This window comes from Chiloscyllium plagiosum, unplaced genomic scaffold (assembly GCF_037043375.1).
Source record: "Chiloscyllium plagiosum isolate Xiang-an unplaced genomic scaffold, Cpla_swu_hap1 HiC_scaffold_2, whole genome shotgun sequence".
NCBI lineage: Eukaryota > Metazoa > Chordata > Chondrichthyes > Orectolobiformes > Hemiscylliidae > Chiloscyllium > Chiloscyllium plagiosum.
Window position 1 is genome coordinate 162179670 of NW_028270140.1, and position 23076 is coordinate 162202745.

The 23076-nt window shown below is 61.3% G+C and overlaps 1 protein-coding gene across 2 annotated transcripts in view; it reads right to left on the minus strand.

The window, feature by feature from the left end:
* Positions 1-15278: 15278 nt before the first annotated feature.
* Positions 15279-23076, minus strand: part of LOC148152043 (uncharacterized) — a 164463-nt gene continuing 156665 nt past the window's right edge. For both annotated transcript variants that reach the window (XM_087993894.1, XM_087993898.1), the window contains one exon: positions 15279-16096. In XM_087993894.1, the coding sequence (XP_087850020.1) occupies positions 15392-16096 (705 nt within the window). In that variant the 3' untranslated portion in view covers positions 15279-15391. The remainder of the gene's footprint in view (positions 16097-23076) is intronic.

A 23076-nucleotide genomic window follows, 5' to 3' on the forward strand; every position in this document is an offset into this window, starting at 1 on the left:
CTGTGTTTGGGGGTGGGGGGTGTCTGTGTTTGGGGGTAGGGGGGTGTCTGTGTTTGGGGGTGGGGGGGTGTCTGTGTTTGGGGGTGGGGGGGTGTCTGTGTTTGGGGGTAGGGGGGGTGTCTGTGTTTGGGGGTGGGGGGTGTCTGTGTTTGGGGGTAGGGGGGTGTCTGTGTTTGGGGGTGGGGGGTGTCTGTGTTTGGGGGTAGGGGGTGTCTGTGTTTGGGGGTGGGGGGTGTCTGTGTTTGGGGGTAGGGGGGTGTCTGTGATTGGGGGTGGGGGGTGTCTGTGTTTGGGGGTAGGGGGGTGTCTGTGTTTGGGGGTGGGGGGGTGTCTGTGTTTGGGGGTGGGGGGTGTCTGTGTTTGGGGGTAGGGGGGTGTCTGTGTTTGGGGGTGGGGGGGTGTCTGTGTTTGGGGGTGGGGGGGTGTCTGTGTTTGGGGGTAGGGGGGGTGTCTGTGTTTGGGGGTGGGGGGTGTCTGTGTTTGGGGGTGGGGGGTGTCCGTGTTTGGGGGTAGGGTGTGTCTGTGTTTGGGGGTAGGGGGTGTCTGTGTTTGAGGGGTCTCTGAAGATTGTTGCATTTGGAGTCGGGTCAGTAACGGAGGGCGATGGGGACAGAGGGACAGTTGTGTGATTTCGGAATATGAGAAGGCCAATCAGCCCCTCAATCCTACCCCAACCCTTCAATATGATCATGGCTGCTCTCTTGTAGAGTCAACCTCACATTCCTGCCACCTCCTGATCACCCTCAACTGCCTCCCCTCCAGCAAGAACCTACCCACCCTCGGCTTTAAACATTTCAATGACCCTCCCCTCAACCCATGCACCCCCCCACCCCCACCCCCAACCCCAACCCTGTCACTCTGGCAAGAGAGCACCAAAGACACAGGCCCACCACCCCCTCCAGCTGTGATGAGGAGTCACCTAGCCTGCTCTCTCTCTGTGGATGCTGTGTGACCCACTGTGACCTCCAGCATTCTCAGTTTTCAGTACAGATTCCAGCATCTGCAGTAACTTACTCCATCGTTGGGTCCCACATGAGTTTCTGGTCAATGGTAACTCCCGGGATGTTGACACAGAGATTCAGTGATGGTAACACCATGGACTGTCAAGGGGCAGTGGTTAGATTGTCTCTTACCCAGTGTCTGCGTGGGTTTCCTCCGGGTGCTCCGGTTTCCTCCCACAGTCCAAAGATGTGCAGGTCAGGTGAATTGGCCATGCTAAATTGCCCCTAGTGTTAGATGAAGGGGTAAATAAAGGGGAATGTGGGTTGCGCTTTGAAGGGTCGGTGTGGACTTGTTGGGCCAAAGGGCCTGTTTCCACACTGTAAGCAATCTAATCTAATCTACTGGAGATAGTCATTGCATGTTACCTTCCTCTTGTCAGCCCAAGCCTGGATATTGTCCAGATCTTGTTGCATGTGAACATGGACTGTTTGAGTACCTGAGGAGTTGTGAATGTGCTGAATGCTGTATAATCATTGGGGAACATCCCCACTCCTGACCTTATGGTGGAGGGAAGGTCATTGATGAAGCAGCTGAAGGTGGTTGGGCCGAGGACACGACCCTGTGGGACCCCTGCAGAGATATTCTGGAGCTGAGATGACTGATCTCCAACAAATGTTGCAGGAGCCAGAGGTGGATCATCCACTCAGCACTGGAGATCACTGAGAAAGCTTCAGTCTTACCTTTTGCCCTGATGTGCTGGGCTCTTCCATCATTGAGGATGGGGATATTTCTGGAGCCCCCTCCTCCAATGAGTTCTTTATTTGCCCACTACCATTCACCACTGGGTGTGGGAAGACTGCAGAGCTCAGATCTGACCCATTGGTTGTGGGGTCACATAGCTCTGTCCATCACTTGCTCTTACACTGTTTGGCGTGCGTGTAGTCATGTTTGGTGGCTTCATCAGGCTGACAGCTCACCTTCAGGTATGTCTGGTGCTGCTCCTGGCAGGTCCTCCTGCTCTCTCCATTCAATGTCTGGCTATTGTTGGGATACTTCGTTTAGTAGCCAAGACAGAGAGTTAAGAGCAGGAACGTTATGCTGGAACGGTTTAAACATTGGTCAGATCACAGCGAGAGGATTATGTACAGTTCTGGAATCCACATTCAGAGGGATGTGATAGCACTGGGGGAGGAGACAGAGGGAGACTGACCAGGGTGTGATAGCACTGGGGGAGGGGACAGAGGGAGACTGACCAGGGTGTGGTAGCACTGGGGGAGGGGACAGAGGGAGACTGACCAGGGTGTGGTAGCACGGGGGGAGGGGACAGAGGGAGACTGACCAGGGTGTGGTAGCACTGGGGGAGGGGACAGAGGGAGACTGACCAGGGTGTGGTAGCACTGGGGGAGGAGACAGAGGGAGACTGACCAGGGTGTGGTAGCACTGGGGGAGGGGACAGAGGGAGACTGACCAGGGTGTGATAGCACTGGGGGAGGGGACAGAGGGAGACTGACCAGGGTGTGGTAGCACGGGGGGAGGGGACAGAGGGAGACTGACCAGGGTGTGGTAGCACTGGGGGAGGGGGCAGAGGGAGACTGACCAGGGTGTGATAGCACTGGGGGAGGAGACAGAGGGAGACTGACCAGGGTGTGGTAGCACGGGGGGAGGGGACAGAGGGAGACTGACCAGGGTGTGGTAGCACTGGGGGAGGGGACAGAGGGAGACTGACCAGGGTGTGGTAGCACTGGGATAGGGGACAGAGGGAGACTGACCAGGGTGTGGTAGCACGGGGAGAGGGGACAGAGGGAGACTGACCAGGGTGTGGTAGCACTGGGGGAGGGGACAGAGGGAGACTGACCAGGGTGTGATAGCACTGGGGGAGGGGACAGAGGGAGACTGACCAGGGTGTGGTAGCACTGGGGGAGGGGACAGAGGGAGACTGACCAGGGTGTGGTAGCACGGGGAGAGGGAACAGAGGGAGACTGACCAGGGTGTGGTAGCACTGGGAGGGGGACAGAGGGAGACTGACCAGGGTGTGGTAGCACTGGGGGAGGGGTCAGCGGGAGACTGACCAGGGTGTGGTGGCATGGGGGGAGGGGACAGAGGGAGACTGACCAGGGTGTGGTAGCACGGGGGGAGGGGACAGAGGGAGACTGACCAGGGTGTGGTAGCACTGGGATAGGGGACAGAGGGAGACTGACCAGGGTGTGGTAGCACGGGGGCAGGGGACAGAGGGAGACTGACCAGGGTGTGGTAGCACGGGGGGAGGGGACAGAGGGAGACTGACCAGGGTGTGGTAGCACTGCGATAGGGGACAGAGGGAGACTGACCAGGGTGTGGTAGCACTGGGGGAGGGGACAGAGGGAGACTGACCAGGGTGTGGTAGCACTGGGGGAGGGGACATAGGGAGACTGACCAGGGTGTGATAGCACTGGGATAGGGGACAGAGGGAGACTGACCAGGGTGTGGTAGCACTGGGGGAGAGGGGACAGAGGGAGACTGACCAGGGTGTGATAGCACGGGGAGAGGGGGCAGAGGGAGACTGACCAGGGTGTGATAGCACTGGGGGAGGGGACAGAGGGAGACTGACCAGGGTGTGATAGCACGGGGGGAGGGGACAGAGGGAGACTGACCAGGGTGTGGTAGCACGGGGAGAGGGGACAGAGGGAGACTGACCAGGGTGTGGTAGCACTGGGGGAGGAGACAGAGGGAGACTGACCAGGGTGTGGTAGCACGGGGAGAGGGGACAGAGGGAGACTGACCAGGGTGTGGTAGCACTGGGGGAGGGGGCAGAGGGAGACTGACCAGGGTGTGGTAGCACTGGGGGAGGGGGCAGAGGGAGACTGACCAGGGTGTGATAGCACTGGGGGAGGGGGCAGAGGGAGACTGACCAGGGTGTGGTAGCACGGGGGGAGGGGACAGAGGGAGACTGACCAGGGTGTGGTAGCACGGGGAGAGGGGACAGAGGGAGACTGACCAGGGTGTGATAGCACGGGGAGAGGGGACAGAGGGAGACTGACCAGGGTGTGGTAGCACGGGGAGAGGGGACAGAGGGAGACTGACCAGTGTGTGGTAGCACTGGGGGAGGGGACAGAGGGAGACTGACCAGGGTGTGATAGCACGGGGAGGGGGGACAGAGGGAGACTGACCAGGGTGTGATAGCACGGGGAGGGGGGACAGAGGGAGACTGACCAGGGTGTGATAGCACGGGGAGGGGGGACAGAGGAAGACTGACCAGGGTGTGGTAGCACTGGGGGAGGGGACAGAGGGAGACTGACCAGGGTGTGGTAGCACGGGGGGAGGGGACAGAGGGAGACTGACCAGGGTGTGGTAGCACTGGGGGAGGGGACAGAGGGAGCCTGACCAGGGTGTGATAGCACGGGGAGAGGGGACAGAGGGAGACTGACCAGGGTGTGGTAGCACGGGGGGAGGGGACAGAGGGAGACTGACCAGGGTGTGGTAGCACTGGGGGAGGGGACAGAGGGAGACTGACCAGGGTGTGGTAGCACTGGGGGAGGAGACAGAGGGAGACTGACCAGGGTGTGGTAGCACTGGGGGAGGGGACAGAGGGAGACTGACCAGGGTGTGATAGCACTGGGGGAGGGGACAGAGGGAGACTGACCAGGGTGTGGTAGCACGGGGGGAGGGGACAGAGGGAGACTGACCAGGGTGTGGTAGCACTGGGGGAGGGGGCAGAGGGAGACTGACCAGGGTGTGATAGCACTGGGGGAGGAGACAGAGGGAGACTGACCAGGGTGTGGTAGCACGGGGGGAGGGGACAGAGGGAGACTGACCAGGGTGTGGTAGCACTGGGGGAGGGGACAGAGGGAGACTGACCAGGGTGTGGTAGCACGGGGGGAGGGGACAGAGGGAGACTGACCAGGGTGTGGTAGCACGGGGAGAGGGGACAGGGGGAGACTGACCAGGGTGTGGTAGCACTGGGGGAGGGATCAGAGGGAGACTGACCAGGGTGTGATAGCACTGGGGGAGGGGACAGAGGGAGACTGACCAGGGTGTGATAGCACTGGGGGAGGGGACAGAGGGAGACTGACCAGGGTGTGATAGCACTGGGGGAGGGGACAGAGGGAGACTGACCAGGGTGTGGTAGCACGGGGAGAGGGGACAGAGGGAGACTGACCAGGGTGTGATAGCACTGGGGGAGGGGACAGAGGGAGACTGACCAGGGTGTGATAGCACTGGGGGAGGGGACAGAGGGAGACTGACCAGGGTGTGGTAGCACGGGGAGAGGGGACAGAGGGAGACTGACCAGGGTGTGATAGCACGGGGGGAGGGGACAGAGGGAGACTGACCAGGGTGTGGTAGCTCTGGGGGAGGGGGGAACAGAGGGAGACTGACCAGGGTGTGGTAGCACGGGGGGAGGGGACAGAGGGAGACTGACCAGGGTGTGATAGCACTGGGGGAGAGGGGACAGAGGGAGACTGACCAGGGTGTGGTAGCACTGGGGGAGAGGGGACAGAGGGAGACTGACCAGGGTGTGGTAGCACTGGGGGAGGGGGGACAGAGGGAGACTGACCAGGGTGTGGTAGCACGGGGAGAGGGGACAGAGGGAGACTGACCAGGGTGTGATAGCACGGGGAGAGGGGACAGAGGGAGACTGACCAGGGTGTGGTAGCACTGGGGGAGGGGACAGAGGGAGACTGACCAGGGTGTGGTAGCACGGGGAGAGGGGACAGAGGGAGACTGACCAGGGTGTGATAGCACGGGGAGAGGGGACAGAGGGAGACTGACCAGGGTGTGGTAGCACTGGGGGAGGGGACAGAGGGAGACTGACCAGGGTGTGGTAGCACGGGGAGAGGGGACAGAGGGAGACTGACCAGGGTGTGGTAGCACTGAGAGGGGGGACAGAGGGAGACTGACCAGGGTGTGGTAGCACGGGGGGAGGGGACAGAGGGAGACTGACCAGGGTGTGGTAGCACTGGGGGAGGGGGCAGAGGGAGACTGACCAGGGTGTGGTAGCACTGGGGGAGAGGGGACAGAGGGAGACTGACCAGGGTGTGGTAGCACTGGGGGAGGGGACAGAGGGAGACTGACCAGGGTGTGATAGCACTGGGGGAGGGGGGGGGGGGGGCAGAGGGAGACTGACCAGGGTGTGGTAGCATTGGGAGGAGGGGACAGAGGGAGACTGACCAGGGTGTGATAGCACTGGGGGAGGGGACAGAGGGAGACTGACCAGGGTGTGGTAGCACTGGGGGAGGGGGACAGAGGGAGACTGACCAGGGTGTGATAGCACTGGGGGAGGGGACAGAGGGAGACTGACCAGGGTGTGGTAGAATTGGGGGGAGGGGACAGAGGGAGACTGACCAGGGTGTGGTAGCACTGGGGGAGGGGACAGAGGGAGACTGACCAGGGTGTGGTAGCACGGGGGGAGGGGACAGAGGGAGACTGACCAGGGTGTGGTAGCACGGGGGGAGGGGACAGAGGGAGACTGACCAGGGTGTGGTAGCACGGGGGGAGGGGACAGAGGGAGACTGACCAGGGTGTGGTAGCACTGGGGGAGGGGACAGAGGGAGACTGACCAGGGTGTGGTAGCACTGGGGAAGGGGACAGAGGGAGCCTGACCAGGGTGTGATAGCACGGGGAGAGGGGACAGAGGGAGACTGACCAGAGTGTGGTAGCACGGGGAGAGGGGACAGAGGGAGACTGACCAGGGTGTGGTAGCACGGGGAGAGGGGACAGGGGGAGACTGACCAGGGTGTGGTAGCACTGGGGGAGGGGTCAGAGGGAGACTGACCAGGGTGTGATAGCACTGGGGGAGGGGACAGAGGGAGCCTGACCAGGGTGTGATAGCACTGGGGGAGGGGTCAGAGGGAGACTGACCAGGGTGTGGTAGCACGGGGAGAGGGGACAGAGGGAGACTGACCAGGGTGTGGTAGCACGGGGAGGGGACAGAGGGAGACTGACCAGGGTGTGGTAGCACTGGGGGAGGGGACAGAGGGAGACTGACCAGGGTGTGATAGCACGGGGAGGGGGAGAGAGGGAGACTGACCAGGGTGTGGTAGCACTGGGGGAGGGGACAGAGGGAGACGGACCAGGGTGTGATAGCACTGGGATAGGGGACAGAGGGAGACTGACCAGGGTGTGGTAGCACGGGGAGGGGACAGAGGGAGACTGACCAGGGTGTGGTAGCACTGGGGGAGGGGACAGAGGGAGACTGACCAGGGTGTGGTAGCACTGGGGGAGGGGGGACAGAGGGAGACTGACCAGGGTGTGATAGCACGGGGAGGGGGAGAGAGGGAGACTGACCAGGGTGTGATAGCACTGGGGGAGGGGACAGAGGGAGACTGACCAGGGTGTGATAGCACTGGGGGAGGGGACAGAGGGAGACTGACCAGGGTGTGGTAGCACTGGGGGAGGGGACAGAGGGAGACTGACCAGGGTGTGATAGCACGGGGGGAGGGGACAGAGGGAGACTGACCAGGGTGTGATAGCACTGGGAGGGGGGACAGAGGGAGACTGACCAGGGTGTGGTAGCACTGGGGGAGGGGACAGAGGGAGACTGACCAGGGTGTGGTAGCTCTGGGGGAGGGGGGAACAGAGGGAGACTGACCAGGGTGTGGTAGCACGGGGGGAGGGGACAGAGGGAGACTGACCAGGGTGTGGTAGCACTGGGGGAGGGGGGACAGAGGGAGACTGACCAGGGTGTGGTAGCACGGGGGGAGGGGGGACAGAGGGAGACTGACCAGAGTGTGATAGCACTGGGGGAGGGGACAGAGGGAGACTGACCAGGGTGTGATAGCACTGGGGGAGGGGGCAGAGGGAGACTGACCAGGGTGTGGTAGCACTGGGGGAGAGGGGACAGAGGGAGACTGACCAGGGTGTGGTAGCACTGGGGGAGAGGGGACAGAGGGAGACTGACCAGGGTGTGGTAGCACTGGGGGAGAGGGGACAGAGGGAGACTGACCAGGGTGTGGTAGCACTGGGGGAGGGGGGACAGAGGGAGACTGACCAGGGTGTGGTAGCACGGGGAGAGGGGACAGAGGGAGACTGACCAGGGTGTGATAGCACGGGGAGAGGGGACAGAGGGAGACTGACCAGGGTGTGGTAGCACTGGGGGAGGGGACAGAGGGAGACTGACCAGGGTGTGGTAGCACGGGGAGAGGGGACAGAGGGAGACTGACCAGGGTGTGGTAGCACTGAGAGGGGGACAGAGGGAGACTGACCAGGGTGTGGTAGCACGGGGGGAGGGGACAGGGGGAGACTGACCAGGGTGTGGTAGCACTGGGGGAGGGGGCAGAGGGAGACTGACCAGGGTGTGGTAGCACTGGGGGAGAGGGGACAGAGGGAGACTGACCAGGGTGTGGTAGCACTGGGGGAGGGGACAGAGGGAGACTGACCAGGGTGTGATAGCACTGGGGGAGGGGGGGGGGGCAGAGGGAGACTGACCAGGGTGTGGTAGCATTGGGGGGAGGGGACAGAGGGAGACTGACCAGGGTGTGATAGCACTGGGGAAGGGGACAGAGGGAGACTGACCAGGGTGTGGTAGCACTGGGGGAGGGGGACAGAGGGAGACTGACCAGGGTGTGATAGCACTGGGGGAGGGGACAGAGGGAGACTGACCAGGGTGTGGTAGCATTGGGGGGAGGGGACAGAGGGAGACTGACCAGGGTGTGGTAGCACGGGGGGAGGGGACAGAGGGAGACTGACCAGGGTGTGGTAGCACGGGGGGAGGGGACAGAGGGAGACTGACCAGGGTGTGGTAGCACGGGGGGAGGGGACAGAGGGAGACTGACCAGGGTGTGATAGCACTGGGGGAGGGGACAGAGGGAGCCTGACCAGGGTGTGGTAGCACTGGGGGAGGGGTCAGAGGGAGACTGACCAGGGTGTGGTAGCACGGGGAGAGGGGACAGAGGGAGACTGACCAGGGTGTGGTAGCACGGGGAGGGGACAGAGGGAGACTGACCAGGGTGTGGTAGCACGGGGGGAGGGGACAGAGGGAGACTGACCAGGGTGTGATAGCCCGGGGAGAGGGGACAGAGGGAGACTGACCAGGGTGTGATAGCACTGGGATAGGGGACAGAGGGAGACTGACCAGGGTGTGGTAGCACGGGGGGAGGGGGGACAGAGGGAGACTGACCAGAGTGTGATAGCACTGGGGGAGGGGACAGAGGGAGACTGACCAGGGTGTGGAAGCACTGGGGGAGAGGGGACAGAGGGAGACTGACCAGGGTGTGATAGCACAGGGGGAGGGGGCAGAGGGAGACTGACCAGGGTGTGGTAGCACTGGGGGAGAGGGGACAGAGGGAGACTGACCAGGGTGTGGTAGCACTGGGGGAGAGGGGACAGAGGGAGACTGACCAGGGTGTGGTAGCACTGGGGGAGAGGGGACAGAGGGAGACTGACCAGGGTGTGGTAGCACTGGGGGAGGGGGGACAGAGGGAGACTGACCAGGGTGTGGAAGCACGGGGAGAGGGGACAGAGGGAGACTGACCAGGGTGTGATAGCACGGGGAGAGGGGACAGAGGGAGACTGACCAGGGTGTGGTAGCACTGGGGGAGGGGACAGAGGGAGACTGACCAGGGTGTGGTAGCACGGGGAGAGGGGACAGAGGGAGACTGACCAGGGTGTGGTAGCACTGAGAGGGGGACAGAGGGAGACTGACCAGGGTGTGGTAGCACAGGGGGAGGGGACAGGGGGAGACTGACCAGGGTGTGGTAGCACTGGGGGAGGGGGCAGAGGGAGACTGACCAGGGTGTGGTAGCACTGGGGGAGAGGGGACAGAGGGAGACTGACCAGGGTGTGGTAGCACTGGGGGAGGGGACAGAGGGAGACTGACCAGGGTGTGATAGCACTGGGGGAGGGGGGGGGGGGGCAGAGGGAGACTGACCAGGGTGTGGTAGCATTGGGGGGAGGGGACAGAGGGAGACTGACCAGGGTGTGATAGCACTGGGGGAGGGGACAGAGGGAGACTGACCAGGGTGTGGTAGCACTGGGGGAGGGGGACAGAGGGAGACTGACCAGGGTGTGATAGCACTGGGGGAGGGGACAGAGGGAGACTGACCAGGGTGTGGTAGCATTGGGGGGAGGGGACAGAGGGAGACTGACCAGGGTGTGATAGCACTGGGGGAGGGGACAGAGGGAGCCTGACCAGGGTGTTATAGCACTGGGGGAGGGGTCAGAGGGAGACTGACCAGGGTGTGATAGCACTGGGGGAGGGGTCAGAGGGAGACTGACCAGGGTGTGGTAGCACGGGGAGGGGGGACAGAGGGAGACTGACCAGGGTGTGGTAGCACTGGGGGAGGGGGGACAGAGGGAGACTGACCAGGGTGTGGTAGCACGGGGAGAGGGGACAGAGGGAGACTGACCAGGGTGTGGTAGCACGGGGAGGGGACAGAGGGAGACTGACCAGGGTGTGGTAGCACTGGGGGAGGGGACAGAGGGAGACTGACCAGGGTGTGATAGCACGGGGAGGGGGAGAGAGGGAGACTGACCAGGGTGTGGTAGCACTGGGGGAGGGGACAGAGGGAGACTGACCAGGGTGTGATAGCACTGGGAGGGGGGACAGAGGGAGACTGACCAGGTTGTGGTAGCACTGGGGGAGGGGACAGAGGGAGACTGACCAGGGTGTGGTAGCACTGGGGGAGGGGACAGAGGGAGACTGACCAGGGTGTGGTAGCACTGGGGGAGGGGACAGGGGGAGACTGACCAGGGTGTGATAGCACAGGGGGAGGGGACAGAGGGAGACTGACCAGGGTGTGGTAGCACGGGGAGAGGGGACAGAGGGAGACTGACCAGGGTGTGGTAGCACTGGGGGAGGGGGGAACAGAGGAAGTCTGACCAGGGTGTGATAGCACTGGGGGAGGGGACAGAGGGAGACTGACCAGGGTGTGGTAGCACGGGGAGAGGGGACAGAGGGAGACTGACCAGGGTGTGGTAGCACTGGGGGAAGAGGGGACAGAGGGAGACTGACCAGGGTGTGGTAGCACTGGGGGAGAGGGGACAGAGGGAGACTGACCAGGGTGTGGTAGCACAGGGGGAGGGGACAGAGGGAGACTGACCAGGGTGTGGTAGCACGGGGAGAGGAGACAGAGGGAGACTGACCAGGGTGTGATAGCACGGGGAGAGGGGACAGAGGGAGACTGACCAGTGTCTGGTAGCACTGGGGGAGGGGACAGAGGGAGACTGACCAGGGTGTGATAGCACTGGGGGAGGGGGCAGAGGGAGACTGACCAGGGTGTGATAGCACGGGGAGAGGGGACAGAGGGAGACTGACCAGGGTGTGGTAGCACGGGGGGAGGGGACAGAGGGAGACTGACCAGGGTGTGGTAGCACTGGGGGAGGGGGGACAGAGGGAGACTGACCAGGGTGTGATAGCACGGGGAGAGGGGACAGAGGGAGACTGACCAGGGTGTGGTAGCACGGGGAGAGGGGACAGAGGGAGACTGACCAGGGTGTGGTAGCACGGGGAGAGGGGACAGGGGGAGGCTGACCAGGGTGTGTTAGCACTGGGGGAGGGGTCAGAGGGAGACTGACCAGGGTGTGGTAGCACTGGGGGAGGGGACAGAGGGAGACTGACCAGGGTGTGGTAGCACGGGGGGAGGGGACAGAGGGAGACTGACCAGGGTGTGATAGCACGGGGGGAGGGGACAGAGGGAGACTGACCAGGGTGTGGTAGCACGGGGGGAGGGGACAGGGGGAGACTGACCAGGGTGTGGTAGCACTGGGGGAGGGGACAGAGGGAGACTGACCAGGGTGTGATAGCACTGGGGGAGGGGACAGAGGGAGACTGACCAGGGTGTGGTAGCACGGGGAGAGGGGACAGAGGGAGACTGACCAGGGTGTGATAGCACTGGGGGAGGGGACAGAGGGAGACTGACCAGGGTGTGGTAGCACGGGGAGAGGGGACAGAGGGAGACTGACCAGGGTGTGATAGCACTGGGGGAGGGGACAGAGGGAGACTGACCAGGGTGTGGTAGCACTGGGGAAGGGGTCAGAGGGAGACTGACCAGGGTGTGGTAGCACTGGGGAAGGGGTCAGAGGGAGACTGACCAGGGTGTGGTAGCACTCGGGGAGGGGACAGAGGGAGACTGACCAGGGTGTGGTAGCACGGGGAGGGCGGACAGAGGGAGACTGACCAGGGTGTGGTAGCACTGGGGGAGGGGGGACAGAGGGAGACTGACCAGGGTGTGGTAGCACGGGGAGAGGGGACAGAGGGAGACTGACCAGGGTGTGGTAGCACGGGGAGGGGACAGAGGGAGACTGACCAGGGTGTGGTAGCACTGGGGGAGGGGACAGAGGGAGACTGACAAGGGTGTGATAGCACGGGGAGGGGGGACAGAGGGAGACTGACCAGGGTGTGGTAGCACTGGGGGAGGGGACAGAGGGAGACTGACCAGGGTGTGATAGCACTGGGGGAGGGGACAGAGGGAGACTGACCAGGGTGTGGTAGCACGGGGAGAGGGGACAGAGGGAGACTGACCAGGGTGTGATAGCACTGGGGGAGGGGACAGAGGGAGACTGACCAGGGTGTGGTAGCACGGGGAGAGGGGACAGAGGGAGACTGACCAGGGTGTGGTAGCACTGGGGGAGAGGGGACAGAGGGAGACTGACCAGGGTGTGGTAGCACAGGGGGAGGGGACAGAGGGAGACTGACCAGGGTGTGGTAGCACGGGGAGAGGGGACAGAGGGAGACTGACCAGGGTGTGATAGCACGGGGAGAGGGGACAGAGGGAGACTGACCAGGGTGTGGTAGCACTGGGGGAGGGGGGACAGAGGGAGACTGACCAGGGTGTGATAGCACGGGGGGAGGGGGCAGAGGGAGACTGACCAGGGTGTGGTAGCACGGGGAGAGGGGACAGAGGGAGACTGACCAGGGTGTGGTAGCACGGGGAGAGGGGACAGAGGGAGACTGACCAGGGTGTGGTAGCACTGGGGGAGGGGGGACAGAGGGAGACTGACCAGGGTGTGGTAGCACGGGGAGAGGGGACAGAGGGAGACTGACCAGGGTGTGGTAGCACTGGGGGAGAGGGGACAGAGGGAGACTGACCAGGGTGTGGTCGCACGGGGGGAGGGGACAGAGGGAGACTGACCAGAGTGTGATAGCACGGGGAGAGGGGACAGAGGGAGACTGACCAGGGTGTGGTAGCACTGGGGGAGAGGGGACAGAGGGAGACTGACCAGGGTGTGGTAGCACTGGGGGAGGGGACAGAGGGAGACTGACCAGGGTGTGATAGCACGGGGGGAGGGGACAGAGGGAGACTGACCAGGGTGTGATAGCACGGGGAGGGGGAGAGAGGGAGACTGACCAGGGTGTGGTAGCACGGGGGGAGGGGACAGAGGGAGACTGACCAGGGTGTGGTAGCACGGGGGGAGGGGACAGGGGGAGACTGACCAGGGTGTGGTAGCACTGGGGGAGGGGACAGAGGGAGACTGACCAGGGTGTGATAGCACTGGGGGAGGGGACAGAGGGAGACTGACCAGGGTGTGGTAGCACGGGGGGAGGGGACAGAGGGAGACTGACCAGGGTGTGGTAGCACTGGGGGAGAGGGGACAGAGGGAGACTGACCAGGGTGTGATAGCACGGGGAGAGGGGACAGAGGGAGACTGACCAGGGTGTGGTAGCACTGGGGGAGGGGACAGAGGGAGACTGACCAGGGTGTGGTAGCACTGGGGGAGGGGACAGAGGGAGACTGACCAGGGTGTGGTAGCACTGGGGGAGAGGGGACAGAGAGAGACTGACCAGGGTGTGATAGCACGGGGAGAGGGGACAGAGCGAGACTGACCAGGGTGTGGTAGCACTGGGGGAGGGGGCAGAGGGAGACTGACCAGGGTGTGATAGCACTGGGGGAGAGGGGACAGAGGGAGACTGACCAGGGTGTGGTAGCACTGGGGGAGGGGGGACAGAGGGAGACTGACCAGGGTGTGGTAGCACGGGGAGAGGGGACAGATGGAGACTGACCAGGGTGTGGTAGCACTGGGGGAGGGGGGACAGAGGGAGACTGACCACGGTGTGGTAGCACTGGGGGAGGGGACAGAGGGAGACTGACCAGGGTGTGATAGCACTGGGGGAGGGGGGACAGAGGGAGACTGACCAGGGTGTGGTAGCACGGGGGGAGGGGGGACAGAGGGAGACTGACCAGGGTGTGGTAGCACTGGGGGAGAGGGGACAGAGGGAGACTGACCAGGGTGTGGTAGCACTGGGGGAGGGGGGACAGAGTGAGACTGACCAGGGTGTGGTAGCACGGGGAGAGGGGACAGAGAGAGACTGACCAGGGTGTGGTAGCACGGGGAGAGGGGACAGAGGGAGACTGACCAGGGTGTGATAGCACTGGGGGAGGGGACAGAGGGAGACTGACCAGGGTGTGATAGCACTGGGGGAGGGGTCAGAGGGAGACTGACCAGGGTGTGGTAGCACTGGGAGGGGACAGAGGGAGACTGACCAGGGTGTGGTCGCACGGGGGGAGGGTACAGAGGGAGACTGACCAGGGTGTGATAGCACTGGGGGAGGGGGCAGAGGGAGACTGACCAGGGTGTGGTAGCACTGGGGGAGGGGACAGAGGGAGACTGACCAGGGTGTGGTAGCACGGGGGGGAGGGGACAGAGGGAGACTGACCAGGGTGTGGTCGCACTGGGGGAGGGTACAGAGGGAGACTGACCAGGGTGTGGTAGCACTGGGGGAGGGGACAGAGGGAGACTGACCAGGGTGTGATAGCACGGGGGGAGGGGACAGAGGGAGACTGACCAGGGTGTGGTAGCACTGGGGGAGGGGACAGAGGGAGACTGACCAGGGTGTGGTAGCACTGGGGGAGGGGACAGAGGGAGACTGACCAGGGTGTGATAGCACTGGGAGGGGGGACAGAGGGAGACTGACCAGGGTGTGGTAGCACTGGGGGAGGGGGGACAGAGGGAGACTGACCAGGGTGTGATAGCACGGGGAGAGGGGACAGAGGGAGACTGACCAGTTTTAATAACCTTATAATAACTCTCTTGCCCTCACCAATAATAATATTAAACTAACCAATACTATATCTGTTCCTTGCTGTGTTTATTTAACCAACCACAATGTGCTACACCCTCCTCAATCTCACATTCCCCTCACTGTCTCCCAGCACACGTTACATTCCTCTCCCTCTCTCTCTCTCTCTGTATCCCCCACAGGGATAACATTCCTCTCTGTGTCTCTCATCCACACCTCACCCTCGCTCTCTCTCTGTATTCCCCTCAGGGGTAACCTTCCCCCCTCTCCCATTGGTTTACTGTGTTGGGATCAGAGCTGAGGCTGTGATATTTTCCCTGTCTGAGTGCTGTCACGACTCGAGTGTGAAATTAAAAACCATTGATTGAATTGGAGTTGCAGACAGAGTCAAAGTGATTGTGGAGAAACATGTTTTTATTAAAGTGGGTAATGATGCACTGAGGCTGGGACACGCTCTGATTCCTCACCACACCCGGGCCAGCTCCCTCCAGGGTGAGCACTGAGGGATTGACCTGATGGTTATGTCCAGCCCTCAGAGTGCTGGAGGCCCATTCGCTGCCCCATTGGCACCAGGCACAGTGCCTGGCCACTGCCCAGATTCCACACCTGGCTGTATCCTGGTGCGGAGGTGACTATCTCCTCCCTACCCTGGGTGGGTGAGGCTGGAGATTCTCCTGAGCTCAGTGTCAGGGGCAGCTCACAGGTACCAGCTGATACTGAGACGTACTGAGCAAGGGCACGAGCCAGTGGCCAAGGGGAGGTGGCCTTGGGGCACTGCCCGTCCCTAGATCTCGGCTTCTCCACACAACCAGCAAACTCTGTCCCAGAATGTTCAGGAGCTCGGTCTCGAACTGTCTCCCCCAGGAAAGGAGGCAGCTGCTGCTTCTCTGCAGTTAACACTGACCCACTCAATCCAGTCACTACACCATCCACACCACCTTCCCTCCGATTCCTTCCAGAACTTTCCTTTGGGTGTAAGTGCGACTCTGCAGTTGGATTGTTCCTGTGATTCGAGGTGAGGTCACTACAGCCCCCACCTGGAGGGTCCTGCTCGGTCTCCACTGGCTGCACCGTCTCTCCATTCACTGGTAGGACCGGTCTTGAGTGGCCATTGACCAGCTCAGACAATACCTCCACCACATCGACACACTCCAACTCTATATCCGGCATCACCGAGAATTGGTGTAAACACACTCCCTCCAGAAAGCCCTCCGACCAACCTGCCTAAAACAGACAGGGAACAGCAGAAATCGCAAACCACCCCAACACAACAGGCAATAAATCAATCAACCCCCCGACAGTGCCCACTCCCTCAGCACTGACCCCCCGACAGTGCCCACTCCCTCAGCACTGACCCTCCGACAGTGCCCGCTTCCTCAGCACTGACCCTCCGACAGTGCCCACTCCCTCAGCACTGACCCCCCGACAGTGCCCACTCCCTCAGCACTGACCCCCCGACAGTGCCCACTCCCTCAGCACTGATCCTCCGACAGTGCCCACTCCCTCAGCACTGACCCCCCGACAGTGCCCACTCCCTCAGCACTGACCCCCCGACAGTGCGGCACTCCCTCAGCACTGACCCCCCGACAGTGCCCACTCCCTCAGCACTGACCCCCCGACAGTGCCCACTCCCTCAGCACTGACCCCCCGACAGTGCCCGCTCCCTCAGCACTGACCCTCCGACAGTGCGGCACTCCCTCAACACTGACCCTCCGACAGTGCCCACTCCCTCAGCACTGACCCTCCGACAGTGCCCACTCCCTCAACACTGACCCTCCGACAGTGCCCGCTCCCTCAGCACTGACCCACCGACAGTGCGGTACTCCCTCAGCACTGACCCTCCGACAGTGCGGCACTCCCTCAGCACTGACCCTCCGACAGTGCGGCACTCCCTCAACACTGACCCTCCGACAGTGCGGCACTCCCTCAGCACTGACCCTCCGACAGTGCCCACTCCCTCAGCACTGACCCTCCGACAGTGCGGCACTCCCTCAGCACTGACCCCCCGACAGTGCGGCGCTCCCTCAGCACTGACCCTCCGACAGTGCCCACTCCCTCAGCACTGACCCTCTGACAGTGCCCGCTCCCTCAGCACTGACCCTCCGACAGTGCCCGCTCCCTCAGCACTGACCCTCTGACAGTGCCCGCTCCCTCAGCACTGACCCTCTGACAGTGCGGCACACCCTCAGCACTGACCATCTGACAGTGCCCGCTCCCTCAGCACTGACCATCTGACAGTGCCCGCTCCCTCAGCACTGACCCTCTGACAGTGCCCGCTCCCTCAGCACTGACCCTCTGACAGTGCGGCACTCCCTCAGCACTGACCCTCTGACAGTGCCCACTCCCTCAGCACTGACCCTCTGACAGTGCCCACTCCCTCAGCACTGACCCTCTGACAGTGCCCGCTCCCTCAGCACTGACCCTCTGACAGTGCCCGCTCCCTCAGCACTGATCCTCCGACAGTGCCCACTCCCTCAGCACTGACCACCTGACAGTGCCCACTCCCTCAGCACTGACCACCCGACAGTGCCCGCTCCCTCAGCACTGACCCTCCGACAGTGCCCGCTCCCTCAGCACTGACCCTCCGACAGTGCCCGCTCCCTCAGCACTGACCCCCCGACAGTGCCCACTCCCTCAGCACTGACCCTCCGACAGTGCCCACTCCCTCAGCACTGACCCTCCGACAGTGCCCGCTCCCTCAGCACTGACCATCTGACAGTGCCCGCTCCCTCAGCACTGACCCTCTGACAGTGCCCGCTCCCTCAGCACTGACCCCCCTGACAGTGCGGCACTCCCTCAGCACTGACCCTCCGACAGTGGCCACTCCCTCAGCACTGACCCTCTGACAGTGCTCACTCCCTCAGCACTGACCCTCCGACAGTGCCCACTCCCTCAGCACTGACCCTCTGACAGTGCCCGCTCCCTCAGCACTGACCCTCTGACAGTGCCCGCTCCCTCAGCACTGACCCTCCGACAGTGCCCGCTGCCTCAGCACTGATCCTCCGACAGTGCCCACTCCCTCAGCACTGACCACCCGACAGTGCCCACTCCCTCAGCACTGACCACCCGACAGTGCCCGCTCCCTCAGCACTGACCCTCCGACAGAGCCCGCTCCCTCAGCACTGACCCTCCGACAGTGCCCGCTCCCTCAGCACTGACCCCCCGACAGTGCCCACTCCCTCAGCACTGACCCTCCGACAGTGCCCACTCCCTCAGCACTGACCCTCCGACAGTGCCCGCTCCCTCAGCACTGACCCCCCGACAGTGCCGGCTGCCTCAGCACTGACCCCCCGACAGTGCCCACTCCCTCAGCACTGACCCTCCGACAGTGCCCACTCCCTCAGCACTGACCCTCCGACAGTGCCCGCTCCCTCAGCACTGACCCCCCGACAGTGCCGGCTGCCTCAGCACTGACCCCCCGACAGTGCCCGCTCCCTCAGCACTGACCCCCCGACAGTGCCGGCTGCCTCAGCACTGACCCCCCGACAGTGCCCGCTCCCTCAGCACTGACCCTCCGACAGTGCAGCACTCCCTCAGCACTGACCCTCCGACAGTGCAGCACTCCCTCAGCACTGATCCCCCGACAGTGCCCACTCCCTCAGCACTGACCCCCCGACAGTGCCCACTCCCTCAGCACTGACTCCCCGACAGTGCCCGCTCCCTCAGCACTGACCCTCCGACAGTGCCCGCTCCCTCAGCACTGACCCTCCGACAGTGCCCGCTCCCTCAGCACTGACCCTCCGACAGTGCGGCGTTCCCTCAGCACTGACCCTCCGACAGTGCCCACTCCCTCAGCACTGACCCTCCGACAGTGCCCGCTCCCTCAGCACTGAACCCCTGACAGTGCCCGCTCCCTCAGCACTGACCCTCCGATAGTGCCCGCTCCCTCAGCACTGACCCTCTGACAGTGCCCGCTCCCTCAGCACTGACCCTCTGACAGTGCCCGCTCCCTCAGCACTGACCCTCCGACAGTGCGGCACTCTCTCAGCACTGACCCCCCGACAGTGCCCGCTCCCTCAGCACTGACCCTCGGACAGTGCGGCACTCACCCAGCACTGACCCTCTGACAGGGCCCGCTCCCTCAGCACTGACCCTCCGACAGTGCCCGCTCCCTCAGCACAGACCCTCCGACAGTGCGGCACTCCCCCAGCACTGACCCTCTGACAGGGCCCGCTCCCTCAGCACTGACCCTGCGACAGTGCCCGCTCCCTCAGCACAGACCCTCCGACAGTGCGGCACTCCCCCAGCACTGACCCTCTGACAGGGCCCGCTCCCTCAGCACTGACCCTGCGACAGTGCCCAATCACTCAGCACTGACCCTCCGATAGTGCCCGCTACCTCAGCACTGACCCTCCGACAGCGCCCGCTCCCTCAGCACTGACCCTCCGACAGCGCCCACTCCCTCAGCACTGACCCTCCGACAGTGCCCACTCCCTCAGCACTGACCCTCCGACAGTGCCCAATCACTCAGCACTGACCCTCCGACAGTGCCCGCTCCCTCAGCACTGACCCTCCGATAGTGCCCGCTACCTCAGCACTGACCCTCCGACAGCGCCCGCTCCCTCAGCACTGACCCTCCGACAGTGCCCGCTCCCTCAGCACTGACCCTCCGACAGTGCCCGCTCCCTCAGCACTGACCCTCCGACAGTGCGGCACTCCCTCAGCACTGACCCTTCGACAGTGCGGCACTCCCTCAGCACTGACCCTCCGACAGTGCAGCACTCCCTCAGCACTGACCCTTCGACAGTGCGGCACTCCCTCAGCACTGACCCTCCGACAGTGCAGCATTCCCTCATTATTAGCTGTCTATCCACTAGATAATTATTGTATTCAGTCATTGGATGTGAGGATCACTGGCTGAGCCCAGTATTTATTGCCCGTCCTTAGTTGCCCCTTGAGAAGGTGGGGGTGAGCTCCCTTCTCTTCCTGCTGCAGTCCATGTGCTGTAGGGAGACCCACAATGCCCTGAGGGAGGGAATTCCAGGATTCTGACCCAGCGACACTGAAGGAATGGCGATATATTTCCAAGTCAGGATGGTGAGGGGCTTGGAGGGGAACTTCCAGGGGGTGGTGTTCCCATGTATCTGCTGCCCTTGTCCTTCTAGATGGAAGTGGTTGTGGGTTTGGAAGGTGGTCTCTGAGGATCTTTGGTGAATTTCTGCATCTTGTAGCTGGTACACACTGCTGCTACTGAGGGTCGGTGGGGGAGGGAGGGGATGTTTGAGGATGTGGTGCCAATCAAGCGGCTGCTTTATCCTGGATGATGTTGAGCTTCTTGAGTGTTGTTGGAGCTGCCCCCATCCAGGGCAAGTGGGGAGTATTCCATCACCCTCCTGCCTTGTACCTTGTAGATGGTGGACAGGCTTTGGGGAGTCAGGAGGGGAGTTACTCACCGCAGTATTCCCAGCCTCTGACCTGCTCTCATAGCCACTGTGTTTCTGTGGGGAGTCCAGTTGAGTTTCTGGTCAAAGATATACAGTATCCCAGAATGTAGATAATGGGAGATTCAGTGATGGGAGACACCATTGAATGTCAAGGGGCAACAATTAGACTGTTTCTTGTCTCTTACTGCTACCAACCTCCTCTGTGTCAGCTATGACTCTAACCAGCGGAGTGTTTGCCCCCTGACACCCACTGATTGCAGTTTTGCCAGGGCTCCTTGATGCCACACTCAGTCGAATGCAGCCTTGATATCAAGGGCTGTCCCTCTCCCCTCCCCTCTGGGATTCAGCTCTTCTGTCCATGTTTGACCCAAGGCTGGAATGAGGTCAGGAGCTGAGTGACCCTGGGGATCCCAAACTGGGGGTCACTGAGCAGGTTATTGCTGAGCAGGTGCTGCTTGGTAGCCCTGTTACTGACACCGTCCGTCACGTTACTGAGGATCGAGAGTAGACTGATGGGACGGGACATACCTGGGCAGGTTTCCACATTGTCGGGTAGATGCCAGTGCTGTAACTACTGGAACAGCTTATCTCGGGGAGGGGCAGTGCTGGAGCACAAGTCTTCAGTACTATTGGCGGAATATTATCAGGGCCCATTGCCTTTGCAGTATCCAGTGCCTCCAGCCTTGTCTTGATATCACGCGGAGTGAATCGTATTGGCTGGAGACTGGTATCTCTGATGCTGGGGACCACTGGAGGAGCCCGAGATGGATCACCCACTCAGCACTGCTGACTGAAGATTGCTGCACAGCTTCAGCCTTATCTTTTGCCCTGATGTGCTGGGGGCGATTTGTCATTGAGGATGGGGTTATTTGTGGAGCCTCCTCCTCCAGTGAGTTGTTCTGGATGTAGGTTTGCTCGCTGAGCTGGAAAGTTCATTTTCAGACGTTTTGTCATCCTACGAGGTAACATCTTCAGTGGGTCTCCGGGCAAAGCAATGCTAAAATATTCCTGCTTTCTATTTATATGTTTGGGTTTCTTTGGGTTGGTGATGTCATTTCCTGTGGTGATGTCATTTCCTGTTCCTTTTTCTCAGTGGGTGGTAGATGGGGTCTAACTCGATGTGTTTGTTGATAGAGTTCCAGTTGGAATGCCATGAGGAATTCTCGTGCGAGTCTCTGTTTGGCTTGTCCGAGGATGGATGTGTTGTCCCAGTCGAAGTGGTGTCCTTCCTCATCCGTATGTGAGGATACTAGTGAGAGAGGGTCATGTCGTGTTGTGGCTAGTTGATGTTCATGTATCCTGGTGGCTAGGTTTCTACCTGTTTGTCCAATGTAGTGTCTGTTACAGTCCTTGCACGGTATTTTGTAAATGACATTAGTTTTGCTTGTTGTCTGTATAGGTGCTTTCAAATTCACTAGCTGCTGTTTCAGTGTGTTGGTGGGTTTGTGGGCCACCATGATGCCAAGGGGTCTGAGTAGTCTGGCAGTCATTTCTGAGAAGTCTTTGATGTAGGGGAGAGTGGCTCGGGTTTCTGGGTGTGTTTTGTCTGTGCGTTTGGGTTTGTTGCTGAGAAATTTGTGGGCGGCACGGTGGCACAGTGGTTAGCACTGCTGCCTCGCAGCGCCAGAGATCCGGGTTCAATTCCCGCCTCAGGCAACTGACTGTGTGGAGTTTGCACGTTCTCCCCGTGTCTGCGTGGGTTTCCTCCGGGTGCTCCGGTTTCCTTCCACAGTCCAAAGATGTGCAGGGTCAGCTGAATTGGCCATACTAAATTGCCTGTAGTGTTAGGTAAGGGGTAAATGTAGGGGTATGGGTGGGTTTCGCTTTGGCGGGTCGGTGTGGACTTGTTGGGCCGAAGGGCCTGTTTCCACACTGTAAAGTAATCTAATCTAATCTATTTAAAAAAAAAAAAAATCGGCGGGCTGTGTTGATTGGGTCTGAAAATGTGTTGCTGGAAAAGCGCAGCAGGTCAGACAGCATCCAGGGAACAGGAGAATCGACGTTTCGGGCACAGGCCCTTCTTCATGTTGATTGGGTGCCCATTCTTTCTGAATACACGGTATAGGTGATTTTCCTCTGCTCTGCTAATTTTCCACCACCATTCTCGACTGGATGTGGCAGGACTATGGAGCTTCGATCTGATCCGTTATTTATGGGATTGCGTAGCTCTGTCTTTCACTTCCTGTTAATGCTGTTTGGCACGCAGATAATCCTGTTTGGTAGCTTCACCAGGCTGACACCTCATCGTCAGGTATCCCTGGTGCTGCTCCCCTCATACCCTCCTGTACTCCCCACTGAACCAGGGTTGATCCCCTGGCTTGATGGTAATGGTTGAGTGGGGGATATGCCGGGCCATGAGGTTACAGATTGTGCTGGAGTGCGGTTCTGCTGCTGTTGGCCCACAGCGCCTCAGGGATGCCCAGTCTTGAGTTGTTAGATCTGTTTGAAGTCTGACCCATTTAGCACAGTGATAGTGCCACACAGCACGATGGAGGGTATTCTCAATGTGAAGGTGGGACTTTGTCTCCACACGGACTGTGCGGTGATCACTTTTACCGATACTGTCATGGACAGATGCATCTGCAGCTGGCAGATTGGTGAGGATGAGGTGAAGTCTGTTTTTCCCTCTTGTTGGTTCCCGGCCCACCTCTGCAGACCCAGTCTAACAGCAATGTCCTTTCAGACCTGCCCAGCTCGATCCCTTGGTAAGGTTCCTCACTATCCAAAAACCCACCATATTTTGTCATCTGCAAACTTACTAATAAGACCACCCACATTCTCATCCAAATAATTTCTATATATTACAAACAACAGAGGACC